Source organism: Plectropomus leopardus, chromosome 16 (genome assembly GCF_026936395.1).
Source record: "Plectropomus leopardus strain MGB_pleo_1.0 chromosome 16, ASM2693639v1, whole genome shotgun sequence".
Lineage (NCBI taxonomy): Eukaryota > Metazoa > Chordata > Actinopteri > Perciformes > Serranidae > Plectropomus > Plectropomus leopardus.
This window is the reverse complement of record NC_142191.1, coordinates 5,588,958-5,612,500: the sequence shown is the minus strand read 5'-3', so window position 1 is coordinate 5,612,500 and position 23,543 is coordinate 5,588,958. Positions and strand designations below refer to the sequence as shown.

The window sequence follows — 23,543 nt, the reverse complement described above, 5'->3', positions numbered from 1 at the left end:
ATTAGCAGTAAAATCTGTGCCCTCAGGGACGGTATTAGAGCCGAGGGACGGAGACAGGAAGAGATAGATGACTGCAGAGAGCCTCAGAGGCGGTTTAAGAGGAGCCCGCTTCTCGAAAAGCACTCATTGGCTCTTGGGGCAGGCAGTAGCTACGGTCGCCGCTGGCAACCACTAATGAGATGTGACAAGCTTTAATTGATGAGCTAAGGACACGAGAGAGGAGCTGTTCTCACCCACAGGAGCCGTTGTACTCGAACTTTCCCTGGTTCAGCTGCATGGCCAGATCTGAGGGACAGAACGGGAGAAGTGTTGAGACGCAGATCACATATATCTCAGATTACTCTCGCAAACATCATTACATCTTAAAACAATCAACTATTCAGTTCATTTGTGTCAGTTTCTGTGCAGTTTTTTTCTTTTTAATGTTTTTTTTTCTGACATTTTTCTCCCTTCTAACTGTTCATCCCATCATCACAGAAGCTCCTCCTCCTGTGTGACCCCCCCTCCAGGCTTGCACATGCCCAGCTCCCAGCAGGCCATATGGTCCGACCCACTTTTGCCTCTGGCCATGGGGCAGCAGCTGTTTTCCAACAGGCATCACTCACTCTATAGGTGTGTATGTGGCAGCACTATCTTATGAAAATGTATGAGTGCATCTAACAGCGAGAGAGAGAGTGAAAAACAGATGAAGTGCAGAAGCAGATGTCATGCATGCATAATCTGAAGCAGCAAAATAACATGCACTTGCAGGGACTGGGATCTAATTTGTGTTTTGTCTCCACAGGTGTGTGTGTATGCGGACTTATGCAAGACCACCATTGGCCCAGTGAGAATTTACTTTTGTATCACAAATATAGTGAGAGTGATATATTTGCTTGATCAGTGGATATTGTCTTTATAGAGAAAGCTTTGTGGCCAGAAATAGCAGCATAATTTCCCCACAACTGTGTAATTATTTGTTTAATGCTGCTCTGTTGTTTGTTTCATGTATTTTATGGCTTTTTTTTGCTACTGCCAGCCAGCTTTAATGTTTGTCAATGTCATGTAATTTTTAACTGCATCATTAAAGCTCCTGTGTGTAAGATTTAGGGGGATCTAGTGGTGAAATCTGCAGATTGCAGCCAGCAATGCCGGCATGCTGTCTAAAATCACATCGCAGTGCAGTATTGCAAAGTCCGATGAGGACCCGCTCCCAATAAAGATATGAAGGGCTCATTCTAAGGTAACAAAAATGTAATACACATACTATACTATGTTTTTTTGTGACATTTCTGAGGACAAACTGCTGTGACATTTGTGACAATTTTTACAACATGCTATAGGACAAACTAAACTATGACACTTGACGAAAAAAAAAATTAAATCACAAATTGTATGACTTTTGTGACATTTCAGAGGAAATACTGCATTAAGACATTTTTTATTATTTTTTCTACATACTATACTATGACTTTTTTCATTATAATTTGCATTGAATACTATTCTGTGACTTTCTGAGGACATACTATACTTCAACACGTTTTTCATAACATACTAATCTATGATATTTTTCATCAAAATTTGTTTGACATACTACAGTTATGACAGTTAAGACATACTATTGCCACCCGGCTCAGTGCCTGTATGTTGGAGTTTGCCCCGGTGAACGAGAGGGTAGCCCTCCTCCGCCTTTGGGTGGGGGGACAAATCCTGACTGTTGTTTGTGCCTACGGTCCAAACAGCAGTTCAGAGTATCCACCCTTTTTGGAGTCCTTAGAGGGGGTGCTGGAGAGTGCTCCTTCTAGGGACTCCCTCGTTCTGCTGGGGGACTTTAACGCTCACGTTGGCAACAACAGTGAGACCTGGAGGGGTGTGATCGGGAGGAATGGCCCCCGGATCTGAACCCGAGTGGTGTTTTGTTATTGGACTTCTGTGCTCGCCACAGATTGTCCATAACAAACACCATGTTCAAGCACAAGGGTGTCCATATGTGCACTTGGCATCAGGACACCCTAAGCCTCAGTTCAATGAACGACTTTGTAGTCACGTCGTCGGACTTGTGGCTGCATGTCTTGGACACTCGGGTGAAGAGAGGGGCGGAGCTGTCAACCGATCACCACCTGGTGGTTAGTTGGCTCCGATGGTGGGGGAGGACGCCGGTCAGACCTGGCATACCCAAACACATTGTGAGGGACTGCTGGGAATGTCTGGCAGAGTCTCCCGTCAGAAAGAGCTTCAACTCCCACTTCCGGGAGAGCTTCAACCATGTCCCGGGGGAGGCAGGGGACACTGAGTCCGAATGGGCCATGTTCCGTGCTTCCATTGTTGAGGTGGCCAATTGGTGCTGTGGCTGTAAGGTGGTCGGTGCCTGTCGGTGTGGCAACACCCGAACCGGTTGGTGGACTCCGGCGGTGAGGGGTGCCGTCAAGCTGAAGGAGTCTTATCGGGCCTTCTTGGCCTGTGGGACTCCCGAGGCAGCAGAAAGGTACCGGCAGGCCAAGCGGAGCGCAGATACGGCAGTCGCCAAAGCGAAAACCCGGGCATGGGAGAAGTTTGGTGAGGCCATGGAGAACGACTTCCGGACGGCTTTGCAGATGTTCTGGACCACCATCTGGCATCTCAGGAGGGGGAAGCGGTGCTCTGTCAACACTGTGTATGGTGGGGATGGTGCGCTGCTGACCTTGACTCGGGACGTTGTGGACCGGTGGAAGGAATACTTCGAAGACCTCCTCAATCCCACCGACATGCCTTCCTGTGAGGAAGCAGGGCCTGAGGACTCGGGGGTGGGCTCCTTCATCTCTGGGGCTGAGGTTGCCAAGGTGGTCAAAAAGCTCCTCGGTGGCAGGGCTCCAGGGGTGGGTGAGATCTGCCCCGAGTTCCTTGGGGCCCTGGATGTTGTGGGGCTGTCATGGTTGACACGACTCATTGCATGGACATTGGGGGCAGTGCCTCTGGACTGGCAGACTGGGGTGATGGTCCCTCTTTTTAAGAAGGGGGACCGGAGGGTGTGTTCCAACTATAGGGGGATCACACTCCTCAGCCTCCCTGGTAAGGTCTATTCAGGGGTACTGGAAAGGAGGGTCTGCCGGACAGTTGAACCTTGGATTCAGGAGGAGCAATGCAGTTTTCGTCCCGGTCGTGGAACTGTGGACCAGCTCTGGACTCTTGGCAGAATCCTTGAGGGTGCATGGGAGTTTGCCAAACCAGTCCACATGTGCTTTGTGGATTTGGAAAAGGCATTCGCCGGTGTCCCTCGGGAGTCCTGTGGGGGGTACTCCAGGGATATGGGGTATCGGACCCCCTGATACGGGCCGTCAGTTCCCTATACAACCGGTGCCAGAGCTTGGTCCGCATTGCCGGTAGTAAGTCAGACTCATTTCCGGTGAGGGTTGGACTCCGCCAGGGCTGCTCTTTGTCACTGATTCTGTTCATAACTTTTATGGACAGAATTTCTAGGCGCAGCCAGGGCGTTGAGGGGGTCCGGTTTGGTGACCTCAGGACTGGGTCGCTGCTTTGGCAGATGATGTGGTCCTGTTGGCTTCATCAGGCCGTGACCTTCAGCTCTCACTGGATCGGTTTGCAGCCGAGTGTGAAGCGGCCGGGATGAGACTCAGCACCTCCAAATCCGAGGCCATGGTTCTCAGCCGGAAAAGGGTGGAGTGCCCCCTCCAGATCGGGGAGGAGATCCTGCCCCAAGTGTAGGAGTTTAAGTACCTCGGGGTCTTGTTCACGAGTGAGGAAAGGATGGAACGGGAGATCGACAGGCGGATCGGTGCAGCATCTGCAGTAGTGCGGATTCTGCACAGATCTGTTGTGGTGAAGAGGGAGCTGAGCCAAGAGACAAAGCTCTCGATTTACCGGTCGATCTTCGTTCCTACCCTCACCTCTGGTCACGAGCTTTGGGTAGTGACCGAAAGAACAAGATCACAGGTACAAGCGGCTGAAATGAGCTTCCTCTGTAGGGCGGCTGGGCTCTCCCTTAGAGATAGGGTGAGAAGCTCGGTCATCTGGGATGAGCTCGGAGTAGTGCCGCTGCTCCTGAGCGGTAAGAAGAGGTGGCTTGGGCATCTAATTAGGATGCCTCCAGGACGCCTCCCTGGTGAGGTGTTCGGGGCACGTCCCACAGGTAGGAGACCCAGCGGAAGACCCAGGACACGCTGGAGAGACTATGTCTCTCAGCTGGCCTGGGAACGCCTCGGGATTCCCCCGGGAAGAGCTGGACGACATTTCTGATGAAAACTTTTGACAATGCTTTGATTTTTTTTTAAAATCAATCAATATTTGTATGACAGATATACCTATGAAAGAACCACAAATGTAAACTAACTATTTGGCTAATTCTGACATATTTACAGCAATGTTCATTAATTTGCACTGTCCATGTGAAAAAAAACAACTAATAAACTGAACTAAACTGCACAGACTGAAATTAACGCCTTTTCTGTAAAGAGTCAGTTCACCCAAATTAAACCAGACCACAAATCTCAATTCATGCTGTTCTACTTAGGACTTCAGTTTTTTACCCAAGAAACAATCCCAGTTAAATTTGTGGATTATTTGGGGGAGCTTGGCCATGTTTCTTTTTCTGTAAAATGTGTTGTATCCACTGTAGTGAAGAGCTGGTAGAAGTTACTGACAGTTTTAAAGTGACATTTAAACTCAAGCTGGGTCTTCATTAAGTCCACATGTCCTTCTTGTTATTATTGGCGTGTGTATATTTGGAAGTGTGCGGATTGTTGATTAGTAGTTCATCCACACGACATACGCAGAAGCTGCTGTCAGTGTGAACGTGAGGTCAGAAGTTCACTGCATGCTGCACTTTTCTTAGATCAGAGGGTTAAATGAGGCCTTGCATTTGTTTATGTGTGCTTATAATCTGTGTGTGCTGTGTGTGGAGGACTTGTTATGTGTGTGTGTGTGTGTGTGTGTGTGTGTGTGTGTGTGTGTGTGTGTGAGGTCAGAGGTCCCATGATGTGTGCTGTGGTACCTGGGGTCTGGAAGTTGAGTGAGACCATCTGGCAGCCTGCGTTCCAGAAGATCTGAGGCATGTAATTACTGGAGTCCACCCGACCCCCTTTGGGGTAGATACGGCTCATCTGACGCTTGTTGTAGCTGCACTGACGTTCAGGAAAATTTCAAAAAAAGAGAGGGAGAGCATGTTTGTTCTAGCACATGTGTGGGTATGCATCGGTGTGTGCGTCAAACAGACTGCAGGACTATTTTTAGCGTGCACAGCTTGGGTTAAGCGGTCCCATCGAGAGAGAGAACGAGAGGCAAAGTTAGTGTGTGCGCACTTGTGTCAGGCCGAGTCACGCAGTCCAAAGGCACACTGGCCTCTGGAGACCTCCAGTTCTTTTCTGAGAGCAGAGTGGAAACAAATATGGCTAAAAAATATCAGTTCTGACCCATTCGGCTTTTATTTAGGTGACCTCAATTTATTAAGTTAAAACTCTGAATTTATTACACTAAGCTACAAAGCTTCACTCAGATGTGGAACATTATTAGGTGAAAAATAGCGGATATCTTAGCGGTGGTGGTCATAACAAAAAAAATCCAAGGTGTTGTTAATTAAAGGAATATTTCATCCCCTTAAATGACCATTTGTATATCACTTATTCACTTTGTTTTACCTTTGATTTATGAGGAAAAGTGAAGAAAGACCCCAAACACTAAAGTTCTTGATGAATTGAAGTTCTGGAGTTCTGTTTTTGACAACAGCGTTAATTTTTCAAATTCTGGCGATTGCATTAATGCTTCAAAAATCCTAAAAGTGATGTTGATTTGTGAAGATTACTTTGCTGAACAAAATGTCCTCAGAGCTTATTTTCTGCAATAATCCAAAATCCAATAAAAGAAATCCCAAAGGCTTTTTGTTAGTGTTGCCAGGGCAACGTAGACTAATTGATTTACAAATTTATTAAATAATTGAAAATATATTAATCATCAATTACCAGTAAAAAAATAATTAAAGTAATAAATCGATTTACTTTTGTGGGTGAAGTATTCCTTTAAAGAAATTCTCGTTTTGATAAATGCAGTGCAGCTATGACTCCAAGCCCAAAGGATACTTGACAAACTCGATGGCGTTGGTCTTCAGATAGCCCAGACCAACAGACTCGTTAAAAGATGACATGTTATGGTGGATGTTTCTTTCTGAAAGACAGAGAAAAGGAAAGTGCTTATGGCGTTTTTCTTTTAACCACGAGACATTGAATCAAACAGTACAAGAATAATGAATATTTCAGTCCCGTTCTTTCTCAAATGTCAGCAGAAACACAAAAGGAGGAGGCCAAAGCTCACCCTCTGCCACTTCAAAACTCTGAAACTTGACGGGCTGTGCGTAGTTGACCATTGCTGACAGGTATGGGTGGATGTTGGTGGTGGCTCCTACGTAGGTGTACTGAGCTATCAGAGCCTCTTCAGAGTCCTCCCCCTCCTCCCCGCCCTGCACAGGACAGGTACAAACACACACACACACACACACACACACTTAAAACTGGATTGTTGTGATGCAGAAAGCGAGACATGGTGTTTGATTTTTACTCAAATGTGACGTAAGTATGTAAGAGAGTGAGAAATGTCAGTTCAGTTCTCACCTTCTTGTTGTTGTCTTGGTCAGATGCTTCTGAGATGTCTGTGGCGTCTGTTGCTTCTGTGGCTTCAGATATCTCAGTCACTTCATCTTCAGGCACCTGCAAACAGAGACGGACAAAATGCTTCATTAAACGTCCCCTCTCAATATCCAAATCCTTGTATTTAAATAAATCCAAAAAATACAGCATGACAACGTTGAGGTCAGTTAAGAGGTGTAGCAACTTTACCTAAATACCTAAATAAATGCATATAAAATGATCATAAAAACGTCACAATTTAGTATGTCATTAAAATTTCTGAAAAAAAAGTCATAGTGTAGTACGTCACGAAATTATCACAAAAAAGTCATATTATATTACAGTTATGTAAAAACATCATGTGTAGTATCTTATGAAAGTATTTTAGAAATTGGCATTATATAGTAGGGCATAAAAGTCTTGGAAAAAATGTCATAGTATAGTATTTCATAAAAATTATCATAAAAAATACTATTATATAGTATGGTATAAAAATCAGTATAGAATGTTACAAAACTATGGTTAAAAGTGTCAGTAACATATGCCATGAATGTAAATTAATTCTAAAAAATATAATTAATCACAGAAAAAATGTCATAGTATAGTATGTTATGAAATTATGCTAAAAATATAATTGTATAGTATTTCATGAAATTATCTAAGGCAGCACACAAGTTATTAAATAATATTAAGGGGTGTCAGAATTCAAATCCTTCTTATTTATTTTTTGAATGACATTATTACTATTATTATGAGAGATATTTGAAGGGGGGGATAAAATAGAATAAAAATACTTGAGGGAAATTGTTTTGTTACAGCAACAAAAAGAGCAGCAACTGAATAAAATATGTTAAAAAGACAAAATAATGCAAAAATAGATACAAAGGAAAGCACATGACATAGAATAAAATAAAATAAAATAACAACAATAATAATGAAGATATGTATGTACAAATAAAACATAAAAAGGCTAAAAAGAGCCCCCCCGAACATAAGCTGATGTTATTTGGGGCCCCTGGCGTTGAAAAGTTTGGGGCCCCTGATTTAGACCACCCTCTTCTATATTTAAAGTCACTGAACCATTTACAGTTCTGAGATCATTTCTAAAAAGACGTTTCTGGTTCATGGCAGTATCGATGTTTTCTTTTCTTTTCTTTCAGTATTTCAGAAGTCAAACTTTACAGCCCACCTTCTTGAGACTGTTGCTGCGTTCCTCCTCTTTCGTCCAGCTGACGGCGTTACTCTGGGAAACGGCGTTACTCTGGGAAACGCTGTTGGCTTCTTTCTCCGTGGTGGACTCCGACAGACTGCTGGGGGCCTCCGAATTCAAATCCTTATCTTCAACCTCCTTTTCTCCTGCACGCGTGAAAAGAAAAACAAAGGTATTTAATTGGAAGCACATAATAATTTTTTTTTTTTTGCATGACTTGATGCTTTCAGTCTTTATTTTAACAAGCTGCGGCACTAAGCACTCTCACGTTACCATGTGCAGCTTTTTCAGGATTTATTTTTTGTTTGGACTTTGTGAGTTTTATCAAATCAGATTAAAGGTCAGTACAATAAGTGACAGAGACCGTCGATTATCTGACTGTTCTCTGTGTCCTCTTCGTTCTCCTCTCCCATTATGATGGCAGGTGTGTTGGTCTCTCCTGCCTCCATGTGTTTCTTAAAGGCCTCTAGCTGTTCTGTGTGACACACAAACACACACACACGTTAAAGCACGAAACCACATAATTACCAGATTTAAACACTCAACAGACTGTGTACGTACTCTGTTCAACTTCAGGTTTCAAGCGTTTGTTTTTGATGAGGATTTTGCGTTTGAGGTCGTTTGGAGAGGGTAAGGGACGCACGGATTCAATCTGCACAACAGAACATGATCACACATTCAGAGGACTCATAATTCAAATGAAATCAACTTAGAGAGAATACGAGAATCAGAGAGTATTTACCGGAAAGTTTTCCAGAGGCTGTTTGAGGAGGAAGTCACCAAAGATCTCCTCACAATACTTGGCCATCTTGTACTGCTGTGGTTTACTGGTGATACAAACACAGACACACATACTCAGTCAGGATGTCTGAAAGTATCAGACACTTATACTAAAATCCTTTAAAACCTGAAATTTAGGATCTTTTCTGTTTTGTTTTTTTTCTTGGAGAAAAGCTTTTTATCATTTAAGCTTTGTAGGGAGGTGTGAATATAAATACTACATATGTGGTGCTGTTCAAAGAAGGTTTTTAGGCAGAGTGAGTCAGGTTAAAGTACATTTACGGGCAGATATTAACTATGAAAACAGCAAAAGGTTCAGTGGTTTGTTGAAAGATTTGTAACAGAATTGTGAATTTCACAAAGAACATTTTGATTAAAAAAATTATGAAAAGATAGACAAATTTGACAAATGTTTTAAGAAATGGAGATCTCAAAAACTGAAATTCAAAACTACTTAAGACCTAAAATTTTTAAATCAAATTTTAGGATGTAAATACAACGGGTCCATGTGTAAGTATGTTGTTTTGACATTGTATACTATGACGTGTTTCAACCTGCTATTCTAAGTGGTTTTCAACTATTTTTTGGGACATGTCATATTTTGACATTTCTCGCCATACTATAGCCTTGGTTCTTTGGTCATTTTGTCGACTTTCTATTTTGTGGGAATTTTGGCCATTTTTGGAAGTTTTTTCAACATTGTACACTATAACAAGACGCTGCATGCTATACTAAGTGGTTTTTAGCTATATTTGGGACATGTCATATTTTGACATTTTTCACCATACTATAGCCTTGCTTCTTTCGTCATTTTTTAGACATGCTATTTTTATGGTTTTTTTGGCCGTTTTTGGATGTTTTTTTTTTAACATTGTATACGATAACAAGACTCTACATGCTATTCTAAATGGTTTTCAGCTGTTTTTGGAACATGTCATATTTTGACATTTTTCGCCATACTATAGCCTTGCTTCTTTGGTCATTTTGTCGACGTGCTATTTTGTGGGAGTTTTGGGCCGTTTTTGGATGTTATTTCAACATTGGATAATATAACAAGACTCTACGTGTTATTCTTAGTGGTTTTCAGCTGCATTTGGAACATGTCATATTTTGACATTTTTTGCCATACAATAGCTTTGCTTCTTTCGTCATTTTTTCGACTTTCTATTTTATCGTGTTTTGGGCCGTTTTTGGATGTTATTTCAACATTGTACACTATAACAATAATCTAAATGCTATATTAAGTGGTTTTTAACTATATTTGGGACATGTGATATTTTGACATTTTTTGCCATACTATAGCCTTGCTTCTTTCGTCTTTTTTTTTTGCCATGCAATTTTTTGGGATTTTTAGTCGTTTTTGGAAGTTTTTTCAACATTGTACACCATAACAAAACTCTATATGCTATTCTAAGTGGTTTTTAATTATTTTTGGAACATGTCATATTTTGACATTTTTCGCCATAGTATAGCCTTGCTTCTTTCGTCATTTTTTTGACATGTTATTTTATGGGGTTTTTGGTAGTTTTTGGATGTTATTTCAGCATTGTACACTATAACAATAATCTATATGCTATTCTAAGTGGTTTTCAGCTGGTTTTAGGACGTGTAATATTTTGACATTTTTCGCCATAGTATAGCCTTGCGTCTTTCATCATTTTTTTCACATGCAATTTTATGTTTTTTTGGGGCATTTTTTGGTGTTTTTTCAACATTGTATATTATAACAATAATACAAATGCTATATTAAGTGGTTTTTAACTAATTTTGGGAGATGTCATATTTTGACATTTTGGTCATCTTATGGTTTTTTTGGATGTTTTTTTTAACATAATATTTTATGTTTTTTTTGTCTGTTGTAAGGACCTGGGAATTCTACAGCTAAGTGTTCGATTCTCCCACGGATCCATCTTCAGACATGATTGGATCCCCTAGGACGACACAGAGCCAAGAAGAGATGCATTCACTGATCTTCTGGCTCTCCCTCCCAGACCTCCTCCGAGTGAGGTTGCAGGTGTGGAGGACCTCGGGACGACCCATCCCTGCAGACTTGTCTCAGCTCAACACTTTCCAAGTTTCAAGACACTTTGGAGAAGTTAGAAAGCCACAGCTGACGTCTCAAGCCAAAAGCAGAACAGAACCGAGAAAGCACTGAACTTCGATCTCTGTAAGGACACCAGGACCGGCCAGTCTCCTCCTGGATCCTTTGAACTGCACAGAAGTGGCTGAACCAGAACCTCTTCTCTTCAGCCAGCAACTCAATGAGCTGTTCTACCACTCCTGGACTTGCAAGTAACATCTGTACTTAATTCATAAGTACAGGCTGAGTAACCCTGCTTACTTTGTCTTTTGTCATATCATGTCAAACATGTATTGATTTAAATGATATCGAAAGAGTCGCTGTTCTGATGTTTTGGTTATTGGGTTATTGGTTAGTCTGGACTGAACTGAACACCCTTTTCACTAACCAAAACACCTTATATACAAATTAGATCAAATACATGCACTCGGAAATTGGCTCACAATGAAAGCACACGGAAAAGGAAGTTGAAGTTCGGAAGTTAAGCGACCACATGGTCAGCTAAGGCCGTCCTCGCTCTGCAGCCATCTTCAACAGCATCTTGAATCTGGCATCTCGTTGTAGCTTCTGTTGTTAGTCAATTTGCCTATTGGTGTGTTCATGCTCACACAAACACACACCAACATACACCTTCTCTTTGACTCTCTCTCTCAAACACACACACACACACACACACACACACACATATTTTAAACATCCACACTTGTATATATAAGCAGTTAGGATACACTGTGTGTTTGTTTTGCTATTCTTTTTGAATACATGTTTTGGAATCATACTAACTGCAGAATGTTATATTAAAGTGAGTAAATTGTTGAATTTTATGGGTTTCTGGCCTTTTTTGGAAGTTTTTTTTCAACATTGTACACTATAACAAGACTCTACATGCTATTCTAAGTGGTTTTCAGCTGTTTTTGGAACATGTCATATTTTGACATTTCTCGCCATACTATAGCCTTGGTTCGTTGGTCATTTTGTCGACTTTCTATTTTGTGGGAATTTTGGCCATTTTTGGAAGTTTTTTCAACATTGTATACTATAACAAGACGCTGCATGCTATTCTAAGTGGTTTTTAGCTATATTTGGAACATGTCATATTTTGACATTTTTCGCCATACATATAGCCTTGCTTCTTTGGTAATTTTTTTGACATGCAATTTTTGGGGGTTTTTAGTCGTTTTTGGACATTTTTTTTCGCCATAGTATAGCCTTGCTTCTTTCGTCATTTTTTGTACATGTAATTTTATTGGGTTTTTGGGCGTTTTTGGATGTTATTTCAGCATTGTACACTATAACAAGACTCTACATGCTATTCTAAGTGGTTTTCAGCTGTTTTTGGAACATGTCATATTTTGACATTTTTCGCCATAGTATAGCCTTGCTTCTTTCGTCATTTTTTGGACATGTAATTTTATTGGGTTTTTGGGCGTTTTTGGATGTTATTTCAGCATTGTACACTATAACAAGACTCTACATGCTATTCTAAGTGGTTTTCAGCTGTTTTTGGAACATGTCATATTTTGACATTTTTTTTCGCCATAGTATAGCCTTGCTTCTTTGGTCATTTTTTTGACATGTCATTTTTGGGGGTTTTTTAGTCGTTTTTTGAAGTTTTTTCAACATTGTACACTATAACAAGACTCTACATGCTATTCTAAGTGGTTTTCAGCTGTTTTTGGAACATGTCATATTTTGACATTTTTTTTCGCCATAGTATAGCCTTGCTTCTTTCGTCATTTTTTGTACATGTAATTTTATTGGGTTTTTGGGCGTTTTTGGATGTTATTTCAGCATTGTACACTATAACAAGACTCTACATGCTATTCTAAGTGGTTTTCAGCTGTTTTTGGAACATGTCATATTTTGACATTTTTCGCCATAGTATAGCCTTGCTTCTTTCGTCATTTTTTGTACATGTCATTTTTGGGGGTTTTTGGTCGTTTTTGGATGTTATTTCAACATTGTACACTATAACAAGACTCTACATGCTATTCTAAGTGGTTTTCAGCTGTTTTTGGAACATGTCATATTTTGACATTTTTCGCCATAGTATAGCCTTGCTTCTTTGGTCATTTTTTTGACATGTCATTTTTGGGGGTTTTTTAGTCGTTTTTGGATGTTATTTCAGCATTGTACACTATAACAAGACTCTACATGCTATTCTAAGTGGTTTTCAGCTGTTTTTGGAACATGTCATATTTTGACATTTTTCGCCATAGTATAGCCTTGCTTCTTTCGTCATTTTTTGTACATGTTATTTTATGGGGTTTTTGATCGTTTTTGGATGTTATTTCAACATTGTACACTATAACAAGACTCTACATGCTATTCTAAGTGGTTTTCAGCTGTTTTTGGAACATGTCATATTTTGACATTTTTTTTCGCCATAGTATAGCCTTGCTTCTTTGGTCATTTTTTGGACATGTAATTTTATGGGGTTTTTAGTCGTTTTGGATGTTATTTCAACATTGTACACTATAACAAGACTCTACATGCTATTCTAAGTGGTTTTCAGCTGTTTTTGGAACATGTCATATTTTGACATTTTTTTTCGCCATAGTATAGCCTTGCTTCTTTGGTCATTTTTTGGACATGTAATTTTATGGGGTTTTTGGTCGTTTTTGGATGTTATTTCAACATTGTACACTATAACAAGACTCTACATGCTATTCTAAGTGGTTTTCAGCTGTTTTTGGAACATGTCATATTTTGACATTTTTTTTTGCCATAGTATAGCCTTGCTTCTTTGGTCATTTTTTGGACATGTCATTTTTGGGTTTTTTTTAGTCGTTTTTGGATGTTATTTCAACATTGTACACTATAACAAGACTCTACATGCTATTCTAAGTGGTTTTCAGCTGTTTTTGGAACATGTCATATTTTGACATTTTTCGCCATAGTATAGCCTTGCTTCTTTCGTCATTTTTTGGACATGTAATTTTATTGGGTTTTTGGGCGTTTTTGGATGTTATTTCAGCATTGTACACTATAACAAGACTCTACATGCTATTCTAAGTGGTTTTCAGCTGTTTTTGGAACATGTCATATTTTGACATTTTTCGCCATAGTATAGCCTTGCTTCTTTGGTCATTTTTTTGACATGTCATTTTTGGGGGTTTTTTAGTCGTTTTTTGAAGTTTTTTCAACATTGTACACTATAACAAGACTCTACATGCTATTCTAAGTGGTTTTCAGCTGTTTTTGGAACATGTCATATTTTGACATTTTTTTTCGCCATAGTATAGCCTTGCTTCTTTCGTCATTTTTTGTACATGTAATTTTATTGGGTTTTTGGGCGTTTTTGGATGTTATTTCAGCATTGTACACTATAACAAGACTCTACATGCTATTCTAAGTGGTTTTCAGCTGTTTTTGGAACATGTCATATTTTGACATTTTTCGCCATAGTATAGCCTTGCTTCTTTCGTCATTTTTTGTACATGTCATTTTTGGGGGTTTTTGGTCGTTTTTGGATGTTATTTCAACATTGTACACTATAACAAGACTCTACATGCTATTCTAAGTGGTTTTCAGCTGTTTTTGGAACATGTCATATTTTGACATTTTTCGCCATAGTATAGCCTTGCTTCTTTGGTCATTTTTTTGACATGTCATTTTTGGGGGTTTTTTAGTCGTTTTTGGATGTTATTTCAGCATTGTACACTATAACAAGACTCTACATGCTATTCTAAGTGGTTTTCAGCTGTTTTTGGAACATGTCATATTTTGACATTTTTCGCCATAGTATAGCCTTGCTTCTTTCGTCATTTTTTGTACATGTTATTTTATGGGGTTTTTGATCGTTTTTGGATGTTATTTCAACATTGTACACTATAACAAGACTCTACATGCTATTCTAAGTGGTTTTCAGCTGTTTTTGGAACATGTCATATTTTGACATTTTTTGTCATAGTATAACCTTGCTTCTTTGGTCATTTTTGACATGTAATTTTTTGGGGTTTTTTAGTCGTTTTTGGATGTTATTTCAACATTGTACACTATAACAAGACTCTACATGCTATTCTAAGTGGTTTTCAGCTGTTTTTGGAACATGTCATATTTTGACATTTTTTTTTGCCATAGTATAGCCTTGCTTCTTTGGTCATTTTTTGGACATGTCATTTTTGGGGTTTTTTTAGTCGTTTTTGGATGTTATTTCAGCATTGTACACTATAACAAGACTCTACATGCTATTCTAAGTGGTTTTCAGCTGTTTTTGGAACATGTCATATTTTGACATTTTTTTTTTGCCATAGTATAGCCTTGCTTCTTTGGTCATTTTTTTGACATGTCATTTTTGGGGGTTTTTTAGTCGTTTTTGGATGTTATTTCAGCATTGTACACTATAACAAGACTCTACATGCTATTCTAAGTGGTTTTCAGCTGTTTTTGGAACATGTCATATTTTGACATTTTTCGCCATAGTATAGCCTTGCTTCTTTGGTCATTTTTTGGACATGTAATTTTATGGGGTTTTTGGTCGTTTTTGGATGTTATTTCAACATTGTACACTATAACAAGACTCTACATGCTATTCTAAGTGGTTTTCAGCTGTTTTTGGAACATGTCATATTTTGACATTTTTTTTCGCCATAGTATAGCCTTGCTTCTTTGGTCATTTTTTTGACATGTCATTTTATGGGGTTTTTGGTCGTTTTTTGAAGTTTTTTCAACATTGTACACTATAACAAGACTCTACATGCTATTCTAAGTGGTTTTCAGCTGTTTTTGGAACATGTCATATTTTGACATTTTTTTTCGCCATAGTATAGCCTTGCTTCTTTGGTCATTTTTTTGACATGTCATTTTTGGGGTTTTTGTAGTCGTTTATTGAAATTTTTTCAACATTGTACACTATAACAAGACTCTACATGCTATTCTAAGTGGTTTTTAATTATTTTTGGAACATGTCATATTTTGACATTTTTCGCCATAGTATAGCCTTGCTTCTTTGGTCATTTTTTGTACATGTTATTTTATGGGGTTTTTGGGCGTTTTTGGATGTTATTTGATCATTGTACATTATAACAAGACTCTACATGCTATTCTAAGTGGTTTTCAGCTGTTTTTGGAACATGTCATATTTTGACATTTTTCGCCATAGTATAGCCTTGCTTCTTTCGTCATTTTTTGTACATGTTATTTTATGGGGTTTTTGGTCGTTTTTGGATGTTATTTCAACATTGTACACTATAACAAGACTCTACATGCTATTCTAAGTGGTTTTCAGCTGTTTTTGGAACATGTCATATTTTGACATTTTTTTCATAGTATAGCCTTGCTTCTTTCGTCATTTTTTGGACATGTAATTTTATTGGGTTTTTGGGCGTTTTTGGATGTTATTTCAGCATTGTACAATATAACAAGACTCTACATGCTATTCTAAGTGGTTTTCAGCTGTTTTTGGAACATGTCATATTTTGACATTTTTTTTCGCCATAGTATAGCCTTGCTTCTTTGGTCATTTTTTGGACATGTAATTTTATGGGGTTTTTGGTCGTTTTTGGATGTTATTTCAACATTGTACACTATAACAAGACTCTACATGCTATTCTAAGTGGTTTTCAGCTGTTTTTGGAACATGTCATATTTTGACATTTTTTTTCGCCATATTATATCCTTTCTTCTTTGGTCGTTTTTTTGACATGTCATTTTTGGGGGTTTTTTAGTCGTTTTTTGAAGTTTTTTCAACATTGTACACTATAACAAGACTCTACATGCTATTCTAAGTGGTTTTCAGCTGTTTTTGGAACATGTCATATTTTGACATTTTTTTCGCCATAGTATAGCCTTGCTTCTTTGGTCATTTTTGTACATGTTATTTTATGGGGTTTTGGTCGTTTTGGATGTTATTTCAACATTGTACACTATAACAAGTTTCTACTTGCTATTCTAATTGTTTTTCAGTTGTTTTTGGAACATGTCATATTTTGACATTTTTTTCGCCATAGTATAGCCTTGCTTCTTTGGTCATTTTTTGTACATGTTATTTTATGGGGTTTTTGGTCGTTTTTGGATGTTATTTCAACATTGTACACTATAACAAGACTCTACATGCTATTCTAAGTGGTTTTCAGCTGTTTTTGGAACATGTCATATTTTGACATTTTTCGCCATAGTATAGCCTTGCTTCTTTCGTCATTTTTTGTACATGTTATTTTATGGGGTTTTTGGTCGTTTTTGGATGTTATTTCAACATTGTACACTATAACAAGACTCTACATGCTATTCTAAGTGGTTTTCAGCTGTTTTTGGAACATGTCATATTTTGACATTTTTCGCCATAGTATAGCCTTGCTTCTTTGGTCATTTTTTGGACATGTAATTTTATTGGGTTTTTGGGCGTTTTTGGATGTTATTTCAGCATTGTACAATATAACAAGACTCTACATGCTATTCTAAGTGGTTTTCAGCTGTTTTTGGAACATGTCATATTTTGACATTTTTTTCGCCATAGTATAGCCTTGCTTCTTTGGTCATTTTTTGGACATGTAATTTTATGGGGTTTTTGGTCGTTTTTGGATGTTATTTCAACATTGTACACTATAACAAGACTCTACATGCTATTCTAAGTGGTTTTCAGCTGTTTTTGGAACATGTCATATTTTGACATTTTTCTTCACATTAGTATATCCTTGCTTCTTTGGTCATTTTTTGACATGTCATTTTGGGGTGTTTTTAGTCGTTTTTTGATGTTTTTTCAACATTGTACACTATAACAAGACTCTACATGCTATTCTAAGTGGTTTTCAGCTGTTTTTGGAACATGTCATATTTTGACATTTTTTTTCGCCATAGTATAGCCTTGCTTCTTTCGTCATTTTTTGTACATGTAATTTTATTGGGTTTTTGGCGTTTTTTGGATGTTATTTCAATATTGTACACTATAACAAGACTCTACATGCTATTCTAAGTGGTTTTCAGCTGTTTTTGGAACATGTCATATTTTGACATTTTTTTTCGCCATAGTATAGCCTTGCTTCTTTGGTCATTTTTTGTACATGTTATTTTATGTGTTTTTTAGTCGTTTTTGGATGTTATTTCAACATTGTACACTATAACAAGACTCTACATGCTATTCTAAGTGGTTTTCAGCTGTTTTTGGAACATGTCATATTTTGACATTTTTCGCCATAGTATAGCCTTGCTTCTTTGGTCATTTTTTGGACATGTAATTTTATTGGGTTTTTGGGCGTTTTTGGATGTTATTTCAGCATTGTACAATATAACAAGACTCTACATGCTATTCTAAGTGGTTTTCAGCTGTTTTTGGAACATGTCATATTTTGACATTTTTTCGCCATAGTATAGCCTTGCTTCTTTGGTCATTTTTGGACATGTAATTTTATGGGTTTTTGGTTTTTTGGATGTTATTTCAACATTGTACACTATAACAAGACTCTACATGCTATTCTAAGTGGTTTTCAGCTGTTTTTGGAACATGTCATATTTTGACATTTTTTTCGCCATAGTATAGCCTTGCTTCTTTGGTCATTTTTGACATGTCATTTTATGGGTTTTAGTCGTTTTTGATGTTATTTCAACATTGTACACTATAACAAGACTCTACATGCTATTCTAAGTGGTTTTCAGCTGTTTTTGGAACATGTCATATTTTGACATTTTTCGCCATAGTATAGCCTTGCTTCTTTCGTCATTTTTTGGACATGTAATTTTATTGGGTTTTTGGGCGTTTTTGGATGTTATTTCAACATTGTACACTATAACAAGACTCTACATGCTATTCTAAGTGGTTTTCAGCTGTTTTTGGAACATGTCATATTTTGACATTTTTCGCCATAGTATAGCCTTGCTTCTTTCGTCATTTTTTGTACATGTTATTTTATGGGGTTTTTGGTCGTTTTTGGATGTTATTTCAACATTGTACACTATAACAAGACTCTACATGCTATTCTAAGTGGTTTTCAGCTGTTTTTGGAACATGTCATATTTTGACATTTTTTTCGCCATAGTATAGCCTTGCTTCTTTCGTCATTTTTGGACATGTAATTTTATTGGGTTTTTAGTCGTTTTTGGATGTTATTTCAACATTGTACACTATAACAAGACTCTACATGCTATTCTAAGTGGTTTTCAGCTGTTTTTGGAACATGTCATATTTTGACATTTTTTTCGCCATAGTATAGCCTTGCTTCTTTGGTCATTTTTTGGACATGTAATTTTATGGGGTTTTTGGTCGTTTTTGGATGTTATTTCAACATTGTACACTATAACAAGACTCTACATGCTATTCTAAGTGGTTTTCAGCTGTTTTTGGAACATGTCATATTTTGACATTTTTTTCGCCATAGTATAGCCTTGCTTCTTTGGTCATTTTTTTGACATGTCATTTTTGGGGTTTTTTTAGTCGTTTTTGGATGTTATTTCAGCATTGTACACTATAACAAGACTCTACATGCTATTTTAAGTGGTTTTCAGCTGTTTTTGGAACATGTCATATTTTGACATTTTTTTCGCCATAGTATAGCCTTGCTTCTTTGGTCATTTTTTGGACATGTAATTTTATGGGGTTTTTGGTCGTTTTTGGATGTTATTTCAACATTGTACACTATAACAAGACTCTACATGCTATTCTAAGTGGTTTTCAGCTGTTTTTGGAACATGTCATATTTTGACATTTTTCGCCATAGTATAGCCTTGCTTCTTTGGTCGTTTTTGACATGTCATTTTATGGGGTTTTTAGTCGTTTTGGATGTTATTTCAACATTGTACACTATAACAAGACTCTACATGCTATTCTAAGTGGTTTTCAGCTGTTTTTGTAACATGTCATATTTTGACATTTTTTTCGCCATAGTATAGCCTTGCTTCTTTGGTCGTTTTTTTGACATGTCATTTTTGGGGTTTTTAGTCGTTTTTGAAGTTATTTCAACATTGTACACTATAACAAGACTCTACATGCTATTCTTAGTGGTTTTCAGCTGTTTTGGGAACATGTCATATTTTGACATTTTTTTCGCCATAGTATAGCCTTGCTTCTTTGGTCATTTTTTGACATGTTATTTTATGGGGTTTTTTGGTCGTTTTGGATGTTATTTCAACATTGTACACTATAACAAGACTCTACATGCTATTCTAAGTGGTTTTCAGCTGTTTTTGGAACATGTCATATTTTGACATTTTTTTTCGCCATAGTATAGCCTTGCTTCTTTGGTCATTTTTTGGACATGTAATTTTATGGGGTTTTTGGTCGTTTTTGGATGTTATTTCAACATTGTACACTATAACAAGACTCTACATGCTATTCTAAGTGGTTTTCAGCTGTTTTTGGAACATGTCATATTTTGACATTTTTTTCGTCATAGTATAGCCTTGCTTCTTTGGTCATTTTTTTGACATGTCATTTTTGGGTTTTTAGTCGTTTTTGAAGTTATTTCAACATTGTACACTATACCAAGACCCTACATGCCATTCTAAGTGGTTTTCAGCTGTTTTTGGAACATGTCATATTTTGACATTTTTTTCGCCATAGTATAGCCTTGCTTCTTTGGTCGTTTTTTTGACATGTAATTTTTGGGGGTTTTTAGTCGTTTTTGGATGTTATTTCAACATTGTACACTATAACAAGACTCTACATGCTATTCTAAGTGGTTTTCAGCTGTTTTTGGAACATGTCATATTTTGACATTTTTTGTCATCGTATAACCTTGTTGCTTTGGTCGTTATTTTGGCATGTCGTTTTTGGGTTTTTAGTCGTTTTTTGAAGTTTTTTCAACATTGTACACTATAACAAGACTCTACATGCTATTCTAAGTGGTTTTCAGCTGTTTTTGGAACATGTCATATTTTGACATTTTACCATAGTATAGCCTTGCTTCTTTGGTCATTTTTGGACATGTTATTTTATGGGTTTTGGTCGTTTTTGGATGTTATTTCAACATTGTACACTATAACAAGACTCTACATGCTATTCTAAGTGGTTTTCAGCTGTTTTTGGAACATGTCATATTTTGACATTTTTCGCCATAGTATAGCCTTGCTTCTTTCGTCATTTTTTGGACATGTAATTTTATTGGGTTTTTGGTCGTTTTTGGATGTTATTTCAACATTGTACACTATAACAAGACTCTACATGCTATTCTAAGTGGTTTTCAGCTGTTTTTGGAACATGTCATATTTTGACATTTTTTTTCGCCATGGTATAGCCTTGCTTCTTTGGTCATTTTTGGACATGTAATTTTATGGGGTTTTGGTCGTTTTGGATGTTATTTCAGCATTGTACACTATAACAAGACTCTACATGCTATTCTAAGTGGTTTTCAGCTGTTTTTGGAACATGTCATATTTTGACATTTTTTTTCGCCATAGTATAGCCTTGCTTCTTTGGTCGTTTTTTTGTCATGTCATTTTGGGGTTTTTAGTCGTTTTTGAAGTTTTTTCAACATTGTACACTATAACAAGACTCTACATGCTATTCTAAGTGGTTTTCAGCTGTTTTTGGAACATGTCATATTTTGACATTTTTCGCCATAGTATAGCCTTGCTTCTTTGGTCATTTTTGGACATGTAATTTTATGGGTTTTTGGTCGTTTTGGATGTTTTTTCAACATTGTACACTATAACAAGACTCTACATGCTATTCTAAGTGGTTTTCAGCTGTTTTTGGAACATGTCATATTTTGACATTTCGCCATAGTATAGCCTTGCTTCTTTGGTCATTTTTTGACATGTCATTTTTGGGGTTTTTTAGTCGTTTTTGGATGTTATTTCAACATTGTACACTATAACAAGACTCTACATGCTATTCTAAGTGGTTTTCAGCTGTTTTTGGAACATGTCATATTTTGACATTTTTTTTCGCCATAGTATAGCCTTGCTTCTTTGGTCATTTTTTGGACATGTAATTTTATTGGGTTTTTGGTCGTTTTTGGATGTTATTTCAGCATTGTACACTATAACAAGACTCTACATGCTATTCTAAGTGGTTTTCAGCTGTTTTTGGAACATGTCATATTTTGACATTTTTCGCCATAGTATAGCCTTGCTTCTTTGGTCATTTTTTGGACATGTAATTTTATTGGGTTTTTGGTCGTTTTTGGATGTTATTTCAGCATTGTACACTATAACAAGACTCTACATGCTATTCTAAGTGGTTTTCAGCTGTTTTTGGAACATGTCATATTTTGACATTTTTTTTTTGCCATAGTATAGCCTTGCTTCTTTGGTCATTTTTTGACATGTCATTTTATGGGGTTTTTTAGTCGTTTTGGATGTTATTTCAGCATTGTACACTATAACAAGACTCTACATGCTATTCTAAGTGGTTTTCAGCTGTTTTTGGAACATGTCATATTTTGACATTTTTCGCCATAGTATAGCCTTGCTTCTTTCGTCATTTTTGGACATGTAATTTTATTGGGTTTTTGTGCGTTTTTGGATGTTATTTCAACATTGTACACTATAACAAGACTCTACATGCTATTCTAAGTGGTTTTCAGCTGTTTTTGGAACATGTCATATTTTGACATTTTTTTTCGCCATAGTATAGCCTTGCTTCTTTGGTCATTTTTTGGACATGTCATTTTATGGGGTTTTTGGTCGTTTTTGGATGTTATTTCAACATTGTACACTATAACAAGACTCTACATGCTATTCTAAGTGGTTTTCAGCTGTTTTTGGAACATGTCATATTTTGACATTTTTTTTCGCCATAGTATAGCCTTGCTTCTTTGGTCGTTTTTTTGACATGTCATTTTTGGGGGTTTTTTAGTCGTTTTGGATGTTATTTCAACATTGTACACTATAACAAGACTCTACATGCTATTCTAAGTGGTTTTCAGCTGTTTTTGGAACATGTCATATTTTGACATTTTTTTTTGCCATAGTATAGCCTTGCTTCTTTGGTCATTTTTTGGACATGTAATTTTATGGGGTTTTTTAGTCGTTTTTGGATGTTATTTCAACATTGTACACTATAACAAGACTCTACATGCTATTCTAAGTGGTTTTCAGCTGTTTTTGGAACATGTCATATTTTGACATTTTTTTCGCCATAGTATAGCCTTGCTTCTTTGGTCATTTTTTGACATGTCATTTTGGGGTTTTTAGTCGTTTTGGATGTTATTTCAACATTGTACACTATAACAAGACTCTACATGCTATTCTAAGTGGTTTTCAGCTGTTTTTGGAACATGTCATATTTTGACATTTTTTTCGCCATAGTATAGCCTTGCTTCTTTGGTCATTTTTTTGACATGTCATTTTTGGGTTTTTTTTAGTTGTTTTTGGATGTTATTTCAACATTGTACAATATAACAAGACTCTACATGCTATTCTAAGTGGTTTTCAGCTGTTTTTGGAACATGTCATATTTTGACATTTTTTCGCCATAGTATAGCCTTGCTTCTTTGGTCATTTTTGGACATGTAATTTTATTGGGTTTTGGTCGTTTTTGGATGTTATTTCAACATTGTACACTATAACAAGACTCTACATGCTATTCTAAGTGGTTTTCAGCTGTTTTTGGAACATGTCATATTTTGACATTTTTTTCGCCATAGTATAGCCTTGCTTCTTTGGTCATTCTTTTGACATGTCATTTTTGGGGTTTTTAGTCGTTTTTGGATGTTATTTCAACATTGTACACTATAACAAGACTCTACATGCTATTCTAAGTGGTTTTCAGCTGTTTTTGGAACATGTCATATTTTGACATTTTTTCGCCATAGTATAGCCTTGCTTCTTTGGTCATTTTTTGACATGTAATTTTATTGGGTTTTGGTCGTTTTGGATGTTATTTCAACATTGTACACTATAACAAGACTCTACATGCTATTCTAAGTGGTTTTCAGCTGTTTTTTGGAACATGTCATATTTTGACATTTTTTCGCCATAGTATAGCCTTGCTTCTTTGGTCATTTTT

At 37.2% G+C, this 23,543-nt stretch overlaps 1 protein-coding gene across 5 annotated transcripts in view; it reads right to left on the bottom strand.

The window, feature by feature from the left end:
* Positions 1-23,543, bottom strand: part of plcb4b (phospholipase C, beta 4b) — a 147,960-nt gene that overhangs the window by 17,826 nt on the left and 106,591 nt on the right. For all 5 annotated transcript variants that reach the window (XM_088089180.1, XM_088089179.1, XM_088089181.1 and 2 more), the window contains 9 exons: positions 8,543-8,627; positions 8,362-8,452; positions 8,165-8,275; positions 7,780-7,946; positions 6,576-6,671; positions 6,280-6,424; positions 6,048-6,132; positions 4,967-5,091; positions 234-285 (listed from right to left, as the gene is read on the bottom strand). In XM_088089180.1, coding sequence (XP_087945306.1) covers positions 234-285; positions 4,967-5,091; positions 6,048-6,132; positions 6,280-6,424; positions 6,576-6,671; positions 7,780-7,946; positions 8,165-8,275; positions 8,362-8,452; positions 8,543-8,627 — 957 coding nt within the window. The remainder of the gene's footprint in view (positions 1-233; positions 286-4,966; positions 5,092-6,047; positions 6,133-6,279; positions 6,425-6,575; positions 6,672-7,779; positions 7,947-8,164; positions 8,276-8,361; positions 8,453-8,542; positions 8,628-23,543) is intronic.